Genomic DNA, 12682 nt, shown 5'->3' with positions numbered 1-12682 from the left:
ATATATATATATATATATATATATATATATATATATATATATATATATATATACACTGACCTCAAAGATTAGTGAAGAGGATAAAATAAACACTGAAATCAAACAACAGTCTAGCTGTGTGTTTAGGAAAGGCTATGGAAGCACACCTGGATCTTAATGGGCCAGGTGAAGTTGCTGACGTAGACAAAGAATGTTATGTTTGGGCTGTTTCGGAAATCAAAGTTCTCGTTGGAGAAGCTTTCTTTGAACTCTTTGATGTTGCTCCGTGAGACGATGGGAATCTCCTCTCCAGTCTGGGTGCCTGCTGAGGGACACAATGACAAAAAAGAGAGAAGGAGCAGTTCAACAAGCAAATAAGACACCGGAAAGAAATGGGAGGCATTCATGCATTGACTCAGAGTGGATGCAGCAGGAGAAAAAAAAAAAGCCAGAAAAGTCACCAAACAAACTGGAGACAACTACGAGAAATATAGGATTTAAGACAAAAATATGGCTAAAAAGCAGAACATAAAAAGAATAGTAAAAAATTATACTAAATTACTTGTCTTTCTGTTCAGTTGTTTTGAAGCAAAAAAAAACTTACAATACTTAAAATTAAAATACCTCAAATCAAAAACAAACCTACACAAATGGTTTCGTTTTTAACCTGAATAAAAGCTCAAACTAATATTTTTCTTTCTAAAACAGAATATGAAATGAAACCAAACATACCTGTAAAACTCGTAGCCCAGGTGATGTTCAGATTGAAGTTCTTGGAGGCATTGATAAACATGTCTAGATCACGGCTTGGCTGCGGGGAGAGTTGAAGCAGAAATTGAGAAAAGGAAAAATTAGCAAAAGCCATCAGGAAAAAATATTATTTTCATATAATCAACTCAAAGCACTTGGTTACTGGAAAACTAATTCAGTAACAAATCAAAAAGCAAAGAAGACAAACTTGGGAGGCAGGAGAAGCACATTTACAGATGTTTAGACAAAAGCAATAAAATCCAAACTTCCCAAAGTAATTAAGGCTGTATTAATAGCGTCAGGGGCAGCTGGTTTACATATACGGTGGACGTGCATCAAGGGGTGTCGAGAGGTACAACCGCCTGGAGCAGCTCTTCTTGAAGCCTTTAGAGCACACATGGGTAAACTATGGCCCGTTAAACTTTTTAACCCGGCCTGCCGAACTTAACTTGCTCCAAATTATAGTAAAACCCAAGGATGTGTAAAATCCTCTTTCATTTCCCGTCCCCCTGAACTTCAGGCAGTTCCTTTGTATCCTGTCTTTTCTTATTAGATGAACTAATTAATCCAGATATACCTGACCTCAGTACCCATCATCTAGTGCGAAGAACGTCAGAAGTGTCTGAACAAATTCGGTAGAAAAGGTGGGTCAAAAATGCTCCGACTTCAAAAAGCACAGCTTTCAGTATGAGGCTTTGGGTGCCTTTTTGTGAGCACAGCATGACTAAAGGAAATGGCCTCTTACACTTAGATCAACATATATTTAGAAATGCTGTTGGTACGTTTTTATATTCGGTTCTATAAATAGACAATTTTCTCTGACAAAATCCAAATATTATGAATAGATTTTTATAGCAGTTCTTCTTTACTTGTTTTAGATGCCACATTTCTTTCCCAATTGCAGTTTCATTAAAAGCAAGGAAAAGCTTTTCATTTAAATTACTTCCTAAAATCATAAATTAAAGGTTACAAATATCACTTTCTAAATAAAGGTAATGATCTCACCTCCTGTTGCATTGCAGCACTTGCAACACTTTGGTTAGTTCTTTGATAAGGGAGAAATGCAATCTGGTATATTTAATCGGATGTTTTCTATTTTTTTATCTAACTTTCCTGGTGAATAAAAAGCCCTGGGCAAGCTTTTGTTCCAGGGAAAACATCAGTCTGACTAAGATGAATTCATTCCTAATAAGACATCACTTTGTAGTTTAGAACATTCATAAGATGATTATTTAAGATCATCTTGTACAAGGTGAGTATTTAAAGATACAGCCTCCACCAAATCTGAATGAGCCTCAACTGTTTTGCAAAAAGAAACATGGGGTATTGAAACACAATGGCCTGCTGCACTTTTCAGATTCTTCATTTCATAGCCTTTAAAAAAAAAAAGCAATTTTTCTGCTCTGCATCATTCAATGATGAACTTCAGGTGATGCCAAAGAGAAAAGAGCTGCTGGTGGCATGATGATCCTCGTCCTGAGGTGATTAACTGGATTTATTTATTCCTATGCAGCGGACAGCTGCTGTGACAGTGGGGTGTTTTCTGACTGACAAACCTCGTCAGGTGTGGCCACAAAGTTGATGGCGGTGTAGTAGCGGTCGTCCTCCTGCGACAGGCTGAAGGTGAACTGGTAGTCGATGAGGAGCGTGTCTGGAGGGAGAAACAAAAAGAGAAGTCTGGTCTGAAGGTCGCACAGTAACATGCTTTCAGACAATGCTCCGGGTGGAAAATGATCCCCATTATTTCTCCATTTCCATTTTTTTTTTCTGAATCGTGTGTGTCTGTGCGTGTGCTCCCTGTGATAAAGGTCATGAAACAATTACTACACCCAGACAACAGAGTCAATGTCAATGAGTCAGCCAGATGTTTGAAGGTTGAAAAAAAAACCTTAAAGGCGTCCTTGTTGTTTTACACATTTCTTGGGACTTTTTTTCCTCGTGATCTAGATCCCCAGAATTCAATTTTCCAGCCTCTCTTCGGCTTTATTGACCCGCACAGGAAAACCTATTATCTTTGTCAGTATGTAGCCACACCAGCTGCTGTTTTCTAAAAATATAGGATGCCTCTCATCGGGCTCGAACCTTTGAAGAAAAATAACAATTACCAGTGAGAAACATATCTATCCTCACTGGAAAAAATCTTTTTTGGATCAAACTTTGCAGCTGCAGCTCAGTTTCCAACTTTTAAGATTGCATCTCTCTGTAGTTTATCAGATGCACATAGTCCAACGCTGTTTAGATTATTAGTATGATCTAAAACTGTAGAACATTAAGAGATGGTGAACTTACAGCATCAAATGATTTTCTTGGCCTTTCTCCTCCTGTTGGGGCTTCTCTCCTACAGACTTTATCTGTCCAAGTATTTTGTATTTACACGAATCCTGGAGACTTGTTTGGTGCTGTATGTTGTTCAGCTCACTGTCAACTGCTCACTTGAAACAGCCTGAATCCATTTACTTACAAACCTAACGTAAGAGGTTGCTACATGGAGGTGCAAAGTGGGAAAAGGGGAAGTGCATGAAAGAGCTTTATTTCATGTGTAAGTCTATGAGTGATACTTAAAAAGGTTGCTGATCCCTACCTATTAGAAAATGTTTCTTTGGCTTTAAATATTGTCAAGTTTTGCTTCTTTGTTTAATGATGAACAATGATGAAGTATTGTAGCAACCAAAAAACATACTATATGTATATACTGAAATTTTCCAGAACATTTGTGAATACAATTTTTCTTCCCATATTTTTTTAACATCTTTAAAAAATATATATATTTTTTTTTTTTTACACATTTTATATTTTCATATTCTATCTTTTATTTTCCCCCTTTCAGATCGAGCTTTATGGATTGCATGAAGACACATTTCTATCGGTGTGCACGAACATTAAAACAATTCTTTATCGGTCAATGTGCGAGTTAACTTGGGTTGATGTTAAGAAAATGTGATCAGTGGAACACGATTTGAAAAGAAAGATAAATTTGAAAAATGAGATTTAAAATGCAAAATATTTAAAATAAATGATAAAAGGTTTTGAGAAAAAAATGGAAAAAGACAATTGAACAAAATTCCCTCCATATTATGTGTGCTTTAATAGAAGGTGGAGGTGCTAAATCATGTGCGATTTTAAAAGTTAATGATCAAATACCTTTTGCAAATACCTTCAATGTGCATTTTCTATCTAGGACATCGACTTTTGTGACCTTTAAAAGTATTGTGGAGGATTTTCATGAATTTTTAAAAGACCCGCACTCTCAACTTAAAAAAAACAAAATGCACATGCACAACCCTGTACCCACTCCCGAGAGGGAAAGCCTATTAAATGTGTGTAAAGCATGCATGAGCTCATTTCTCCTCATGCACAATGTCTTTAAAAGTTGCTATTCTCACAGCTCATACAAGCTTACCGTTCCCGAACGTCCGCCCTAACGCCTAAATCACTCAATAACTGTAGAGAGTGGGGACTATATAGTGGACGAAGTTGACTAAAGGCTGATTTAGTCAACTTCGCCGTCATGTCCCTCTGCTGTCGGACAAACCTGCCCCCACTTCCTCACCGCCTCGGCCGTGTCTTAAACCCACAGCGTATAGCGCAGACTATGCTCAAAATTGAGCATATTAAAAAATATCTGTGTCAAGCTCACTGCGACACACTGTTGCGGGGAGTATAACCAGCATTTTGCTCCCTGTTGGTCACATAACTACTCCTCAACTGCAAGGTGCCTGCGTCATCTTTGTTATTACTGCTGTGACAGCAAATCCCATAATAACCTTTTCTCTTACGACCCTCGGCCATTTTCAATGAACCGCCTGAAAGTGGGCATGTGCAGAAAAAGGTAGCACGAGCACATAGGGCAGCTTTATGTAAAAATATCACACATCAGAATGATTGACAATTAGGAGGACAACTTATTGAGATGATCCACCCGGAAAAAAGAAAATTTTCCACTCTACTTGTAAATAGAAGGCAGGAAACTTCTGACGGAGCTCTGCCCTTCCTGACAGTTTTCCATTTCACTCTTTTAGTCTTTCAAATAAAATCCCCAAAAAGTACTTAAATATTTGGGTTCGTGACCTCACAAAATATGTAAACTTTTGCAAGGCATGTATCTCAGGGTTGATATACAGGGAAAACTGGTCATTAGGTAACAATTATCCTTTTCATCTGTTTGCATGTGAAATAAGCAGTTAATGTAGTCCCACCAGTTAGTGTAAAAACATTCACATTAAATGAATGCTGTAATTATTTGATAATTACATGGTTTGCTGCAGAGGCAACCATGCAAAGCAAGCGAATGTCAACTGTGGCTATCAGTGCTGATCCAACGACTGGATGCAATCAGCTGGGCTTCCTAAAATAATGTGAGCCAATCTGACTGGATGGTCTCTGTAAAGTGCCTTGTAATGACGTGTTGTAAATTGCGTCATATTAATAAACGGAATTGAATTATATGATCAGCCTTTAATGCTCATGCCTCTATAAAACTGTTTATGTCACTGGTAAATGGGCTGCTGGTAATAACACGTTCTGTTGAACTCCATTAGAAATCACTGGCTCCTCTGGCTCAGGGTCAGTGCCACAGGCCACACATCTGAGCTTAGCCAGATACTAAACACCTCAACCTGTGACACACCATAAAAAATAAATACAGAACTTCATTTTAAATGAAATCATTAAATTGATCGCTAAGCTGAAAAATCGAAATGTCTGCCGTTTCATTGTCTGCTGTTTAACTAACCCTCGTTCTTCTCCGTCTGGTGAATCTAAAATGGCGCAAATACAAAAAAATGTACGAAAAAAGGAAGGGCGAGAGAGAGATTTGAAACCTTTTGTTGGCTGGTTTTCACTGACATGTCAACCAGTCAGGGAATTGCTTCAGCACTTAGTTTTAATTCTGGTGATAACAGAAACTTCTGTTCATTAACCTCTGACAGCTTCTAAATCACTTTCAAGCCCCTTCCGACAAACGGGTTCTTACTGCATGGTCAGTGTTTAAAACATATATATCATTAAAGAAATGATCATTTAGTATTATAAAACAGAAAAATCAAGGTAATTATTGTTAATAAATGTACTTATCATGCATGTAATTAAAGTATCTTATTTATTTATAAATTACTATAACAAAACAACCTAATAATAATTGAAAATATAGAAATAACATGATTATCAACTATCATTTTTATCTGCAGTCAGTTCATTCTCCATTTCATGAGCTATTTCTATGCTGCTCTGCTATGTTCACTTGAAAAAATGGGAGTAACACTTACAGTAGCATGTCCCTTTGAGGGGGTTGCCTTGGTAACGGCTTTCCACTTCACACCTTAAAAACAAAGGTGGAGAAAAGGTGAGTCCAAACAGGAGGTCGGTGCACAGAGAGAATGAAGTAAATGAAGAGGGAACAAACGGGAGCGTTGATTTTCCATCTGCTAAATTAACATCATGAAGTTGAGAATGAGGAACAATAAACCTGAAAGAAATGAACAGGAAACAATTTCCTGCAAAAATAGGACAGATATGGTCTCATTACCATACTGATGACCATTCATTCATTCATTATCTGTGGGATTAAATGGATCTCTCCAAAGTCATATAATCATAAAGGCCAGGGAGAAGAAAAAAGGACTGAAAATAAAACAAAACACCAAATGAAAGAAGCTTTCTGCTGCATTAAAGGCGCCAGGACAGGCTGGTGAGTCATTTTAGCAACGTTTTAACTAGTAGGGAGGATTAAGCGCTAAAAGTTTAGCATTTGCTGTTAGAAAAACAGATTATAATTTTTACTACAGTTTTTCAGTGTATTTCTCTTCTACTAAAGAGACTATATAAAAAGAAACCCATACATTTTTTTTTATTATTAATAATGTTGTAACCAATATAAAACACAAATGCTGCCTTAAACCATTCCTTGGTAGTTAATATCAGCCTAAATGCAGCAACAAATTTTCGTTCATCACATCTCCATGGGAATTTACTGTATCTATAGCATAGCTTTTATTTTACCAAGTGACAAACATTACTTTATTAGTCTTCGGCATAAAAACCAACTGATTTCTTTAAAGATACTCAAACTCTGTATCCAAAAGCAATACTTATTTGACATGGTGTCAATGCCAAAGGTAACGGCTGGTTGCATAGTTTTGCTCTTGAAAATCATAGATTCCTGAATTATTTGCACATTAGAAGAATAATTCCTCAGGCAGCCTTAAAATATTGTTCAAGTTGGGTTTATATTTTGGATAGTTATTTGGCCTTTATCTGCACATTTTTTATAAATAGCATCTGTGATTCTGTTGAAAAAGATGAGCTTTAAAAATATTTTTATGCCTTTAATTATATGATTTATTTCCCCATGGTATGAAAAATCATACAGAGTATTGAATATATTTGTATTCATGACAGTCCTAAAATAAAATTTAAGTTAGTTTATAACTCTGGCACAGGGGAAAAAAACATTTTCTGTAAATAAAAATCTAAAGAATGCGACATGCATCTGTATTCTTGTTTCCCGAGTTCAGACCGTGCAGAGCTAGCTTCAGCTACTGCTATTAGCGCTTTTTATTGTCTACTGATGAAAAGCATCTCAGACTTAGACTTGGACGTAGACTCAACTTTAAGTATTATTTATAATTTTTATTTTGAACATGTTTTTTCCCCCTACCATTCATAGCACTCCACAGCTTTTTAAACGATCAATATTGGCTGTATTTAAAACATTTTGTGACCGTAGCTCCAGCAGATGTTGGCGGTCATAGATGCGGGATCGATGCCTGGTTTCTACTGTTCTAGGCGGCATATTTTGTGGAATTGTCAAGAGCTGAAGGAAATTTCTGCAGCGTGATGCTCTCACCATGTTGATAGTGGCTGGTTTACAGAGATTCCTACTATTGAAACAAAGCAACATGAAGACCTGACCTGAACACCTCCCTCCTTTTCTGTGCTGTATCCTCTACATGTGTGGTTGTTAAAGGTAATTATGACTTTTCGGGGTGTTTTTCTGCCGTTCGTTTTTGGGTTAAAATATCACAATGTGTTCTATTGCCATGAGATACACCACACCATTCCACCAACAACGCAACATGAACTGAAGGATCCAAGCCTTCACACTGAACACTGGATTTAAAACTGACTCATCAGACCAACTTACATGTTTACAATCTGATGCTGTCCACTTTTGGTGTTTCTAGCTTCACAAGGAATTAATTTAGTAATTTCAAGCTTTCCGAATAGTGTAACATTTTATTTATCAGAATGCAAACACAAGCCACGCTGTTGAGAATTTAGCTTAATAACAATAAAGCATGGATTTATTATAATATTCATTCCACTTTAGTAATAAGCTCCTAAAGAAAAATATAACATCTTAAGGTATAAGGGAGCTTCATCTTACTTTGCATTTAGTCAAACTAGATCCAGAGTTCATAATACAAAGATTCCAGGTTCATTACATAGACCATATTTCCATTGTATATTCTTTGTGGAATTGAAATATATAAATATGAATGAAAAACAGCAAAGACAAGTAAAAAGAGAAACTTACATGTGGCATCTATCTCCTTTGATGCCTTTAGTGGTGCAAAAGCACTTGCCATTGTTGGGGTTGCACATACTGGCGTGGCCATTACACTTACAGGCTGAAAAGAAAAAACAAATAAATACAAAGAAGGTTACATTTCTCTTACGACAACTTTATTGGCTGCATATTTGGGAGACTTTTCACTTTGAAAGAAGAGATCTGAAAAAAAAACATGTTCAAACTTGAATTGATTAAAAATGACAGTTGGGTTAATATACTAAAATTGTTAACATGGCGCCGCTGTGTTAGGGGCACCCTTTTTATGTGGGTGTGAGATTTCCATTTTCTGCTGAAATTCCCAAAGCTGGTTTGGCAGAAAATAGCTTATAGCTTCTCGAACACCTACAATAAAGACAAATCCATCTGTTTGAAAATATTTAGCGCAGCAAAAACAACAAAGGTCCACCACCCACTCTTATTAAGCAAACACACCATGAGGAACACATCTGTTAAACAGGCTAGAAAGCCCAGCTAATCAACCAGCTGATATCCCTCTGTGCTGCGTGATATTATATATTAATAATCTATTTATTGTTGCTTAAAACTACAAGATTCAGTGTCAGAATGCAACATATTTAAAGTTTTAATTACGCCAACTGCGATAATCATTTGTTCAGCTGGAGAAATATTTATTTCTTCTCCTTAAATAAAACTAGATAATTTCATTGTACATTTTTTAAACTACTTTAGGCATTAAGTCTGCAACCTTTACAATCCAAAGAGTCATTTTGCTCCAAGTCCAGCTGAGAAAATAGTCCTTCAGAGCTGCAAATATTGCACAACTTTTAGTTAAAACATTATTTCATAGAAGTGATCCACGATATCAGCGTGCTATTGGTATTGGGCGATAGTTTTAAAACTAAATATTGGCCGTTTCCACCAGTGCAATTTACTGATATATAAGGCACTAATTTTATGACAATAAAGTATCAATTGGTGTTTGAATGCGTCACGAAGGAGATTCTTAAGTATAAATGTTTTAATTTCAACTGGACAAGTTTTATTGTTTTAAGTTTCATAAACAAAACAATTGCAGTGACTGCAGAAGACAGGAGGGAGAAGAGTTTATGCTGTATATAATAGAATGAAAAAAAATTGCTATCAGCTAGCTGAGATGGTAAACATTTTCTATTTTTTATCCCTATTTTTGTTATTTTTTTTAACTGTTGTTATTTTAAACAAGTAACACTTTATTTGCTCCTTTTCTGGCTTCTAAAATAAGAAAAAAAAAGTTTCAGAAGGACACATATTTAACAAAGAATGACTCCAAATTCATATTTCTGTAGTTATTTTGTCATTCCATTTTGAAAATGTTATTCAGATATTCTGTAAAACACCATCTAAAGCTTCTAGGGCTGGAATCTGTTATTATTCCCAAAGTTGTTGGTTTTTGGACCATTTGTAGTCACTATTAAAAGCCATTGTAGAGGCAGGTTGCAGGTTGCAGCAGGTTGCTTTTTAGAGCAGAGGTCTCCGACTCCTCCAGATATACCACCCTGCAACCTTTCGGTACATCGCTGCTCCAAACAAGCTGAATGAAATGACTCATTATCTCCCCACTGAGCCATTAGGTTTAGTGAAGGCCTAAAGATGAAACACTCATTTGATTCAGGTTTGTTAGACTAAGGATGTTCCTAAAAGCTGCAGGCTAGTTGATCTGGAGGCCTGGAGTTTCAGACCACTGCTTTAGACCACAAGCTAAATTTAGCTCATGTTCATTTTGTCTCGTTTTCCTTTTAAGAAGGAGGAGTCAAATTCCTGGCAACTTTGTCCAGTTTTTTTTTTTTTTTTTGGTAGTTCTAAACATTAACAAAGAACATGCGGGGCTCCTTCTCTCCTGCTGATTGCTTGGAGCATTAAACAATCAAACTTCAGGGTGAACTTGTTGTAATTTTCACTTTTATAAACTGAAATCTTTCAGCTGCATATCATTTTTCTGTAGAAATGTGAAATCTGATTTAGTTCTGTTAAGAAACGACCTTATAACCAATTCAAGAGCAACGTCGCTGAAGAGGCCCTACCGCCCTTTTGCATTGCTGAGGCCTTTAATTAACAAATAACCAAACCTGAAGATTAGTTTCCATTTGAATAATTTCGCCAATTCACAGATCAAAACCCATTCTGGTGGGAGAGTTAACACAAACTAATTCCAGAGTCAGACGGAAACACAGAGTGCTTTGACAAGAAGAGTGATGGTTTAAATAACAGGCAGAAGTTTGGATAAATAAGTAAACAAAGCTTTTCCATGTGTATCCATGCAGCAAAATATTTGAGAAAATTCAGATCTTTTCCAAAATCTGTGCGATTCTTGTTGGAAGCTCAAACCATGAACTTTGTTTAAAGATCTTATTCTCAGTGCGAAGTAGTTTTTTTTAAAAAAAAACCTAGAATTAAAGATAATCTCATTTTTATTACAGATTTTCTGTTTAAATATATAAAATGATTTGTCGCTGCACTTCCTGTATGCTCTTAAAAATAATTACAATCAAAGAATGAATAACAGTAACAACCTGGTGTAGTGATGAAGGGTTACTGATGCAGGTCCTCGTAGGAGTGAATTAGGTAGGAGACAAAACAACAATATACAACAATACCTGCAGCAGTAATTTACCAGAAAGCTACAGCGGGCTGTCGAGACATCGAACCAGTGATTTATGGCCTGATTGACTGACTGTCAGTATCAGATGTAGAAGAAGTAAATCTTTAATATCCCAGTGGGAGGTTTTTACGGTGCAGATAGGACTCAGAAAACCAGCAGACATAAAAATGGACTGTAAAAAAGTGACACGTTAAATGAAAAGTGATTTAGAGCCGAGCTGAGTGCCTCGAGGATACTTACGCTGGCAGCTGCCCCCATTGGTCGGATCCCCGTAGAAGCCGGAGATGCAGCTCTCGCAGTGGCGGCCGGTTGTCAGATCCTCGCACTTTTCACACACGCTCTCATTGACGCACTGACTGTGACCATTACACTGACAAGCTGGAGAGAAGTAAACGAAGCACAAACTGCATTAATATCACACACGCACACAATCCCTAGAGGAACAGAAAAACAAACAAAATAAAGGTTTAGCAATAAAAACAGCCTCAGGGCCAAACATGAACACATCAGCTCGCTCATTAGCAAACACAGACAATGTTTAGGCAGGGGAGTGGAGAGGTATGGAGCTGTCAGTCAAAGCAGTGGGTCTCCTGTAGCGCATGATGCTAAAAACGATCTTTGCCTCTCAGGTTTCAGGTTTACAGTGGCTTTTAAAAGCTCTTATATCCAGAAACCCTTTTTTTTTTTACGTCACTTTGAACACACCATCCCAACACGATGGTACCAGCATGATGCTGAGGGGGTTTATTTTTTCTTTAGCAACAGCAGGAAATCCAGTCAGAGATGAGGGAACCTGAATGGAGCAAAATACAGAGCAAAAAAAAAAAAAAAAACTGCTAGAAGACATTAAACATAAATATTCATCCCACTGAGCGTCCCAGATGTTCTAGAAACCATCAGGTTCCAACTACGTTACGGAAAATATGCTTCTTTACAGAAGTATGTGAAGCTTTTCCATACATACTTTATGTAATAAAGCAGTAATGCTGATGAGTCCCTCCTTAAGATGTTTCATCACATTCAACACTTTTATCTGCGGCGTGGTTTGAAGCCTCATTCGTCTTCAGATAAAATCAGATAAACTCCTTTCTTAAAAAAGGCAAACTTTCTCCATTACAGATGGAAATAAACAGAGTGGAGCCAATCTGCATGAAACTAATAAAACTAGCTCTTCCTATAGAAACAACCAAGCATTCAAACGTGACGCAGCATTACTTTTTCTGCCATTTTAATTTACTCATACCTTCATCTTGAACATATGTGAATTACTTATCTGCTGCTACCTTACTATGATATGTCTCTGAACATTATACATTACCAATACATGCTTCATTCATGTTCTTATGGGTCTCTGTGGATGTTCATGTGTACATCTGATAAAGTATAAATAAAGCATAAAAAACAAGCTAACACAAGCCTTGACTGTCAGATGCTGTGAAGAAAATGTTCTTCCACAGGGACAGAGAAATTGGTCAGGAACTGAAACACGCTCTCTATCCAGTTGGCCAGGGGTTCAGCCTTATTGCAAAGAAATAAACCTAAACTACTTCGCTTCCAGCTAGCATAGCAGAGATTGACCGATACATGTTTGTTAAGGTAGGGTGACCAAACGTCCGTATTTCCCAGGACATGTTCGTATTTCACGTCCTGTCCTGGGCGTCCCGGGTTTTTTTTAGAAAGTGAGGAAATGTCCTGTTTTTTTAAATTACCTTCATTGGACCATTAAATTTACAGACCCTAGGGCACTGTTCACGACGCTGCATGTGACGTACTCCCTGAGCCGC

At 37.0% G+C, this 12682-nt stretch overlaps 1 protein-coding gene across 1 annotated transcript in view; it reads right to left on the bottom strand.

Moving 5' to 3' along the window:
- The window catches only part of atrn (attractin), a 171314-nt gene that overhangs the window by 93519 nt on the left and 65113 nt on the right, over positions 1-12682 (bottom strand). Inside the window, exons 19-24 of the mRNA XM_015393339.1 lie at positions 11139-11276; positions 8264-8357; positions 5994-6046; positions 2286-2380; positions 712-790; positions 147-304 (exon numbers count right to left, since the gene is read on the bottom strand). Of these exons, the coding sequence (XP_015248825.1) occupies positions 147-304; positions 712-790; positions 2286-2380; positions 5994-6046; positions 8264-8357; positions 11139-11276 (617 nt within the window). The remainder of the gene's footprint in view (positions 1-146; positions 305-711; positions 791-2285; positions 2381-5993; positions 6047-8263; positions 8358-11138; positions 11277-12682) is intronic.

Source organism: Cyprinodon variegatus, unplaced genomic scaffold (genome assembly GCF_000732505.1).
Source record: "Cyprinodon variegatus isolate N-32 unplaced genomic scaffold, C_variegatus-1.0 Scaffold637, whole genome shotgun sequence".
Lineage (NCBI taxonomy): Eukaryota > Metazoa > Chordata > Actinopteri > Cyprinodontiformes > Cyprinodontidae > Cyprinodon > Cyprinodon variegatus.
Note: the sequence above shows the minus strand (reverse complement) of the source record. Positions and strands in the feature narration are given on the sequence as shown.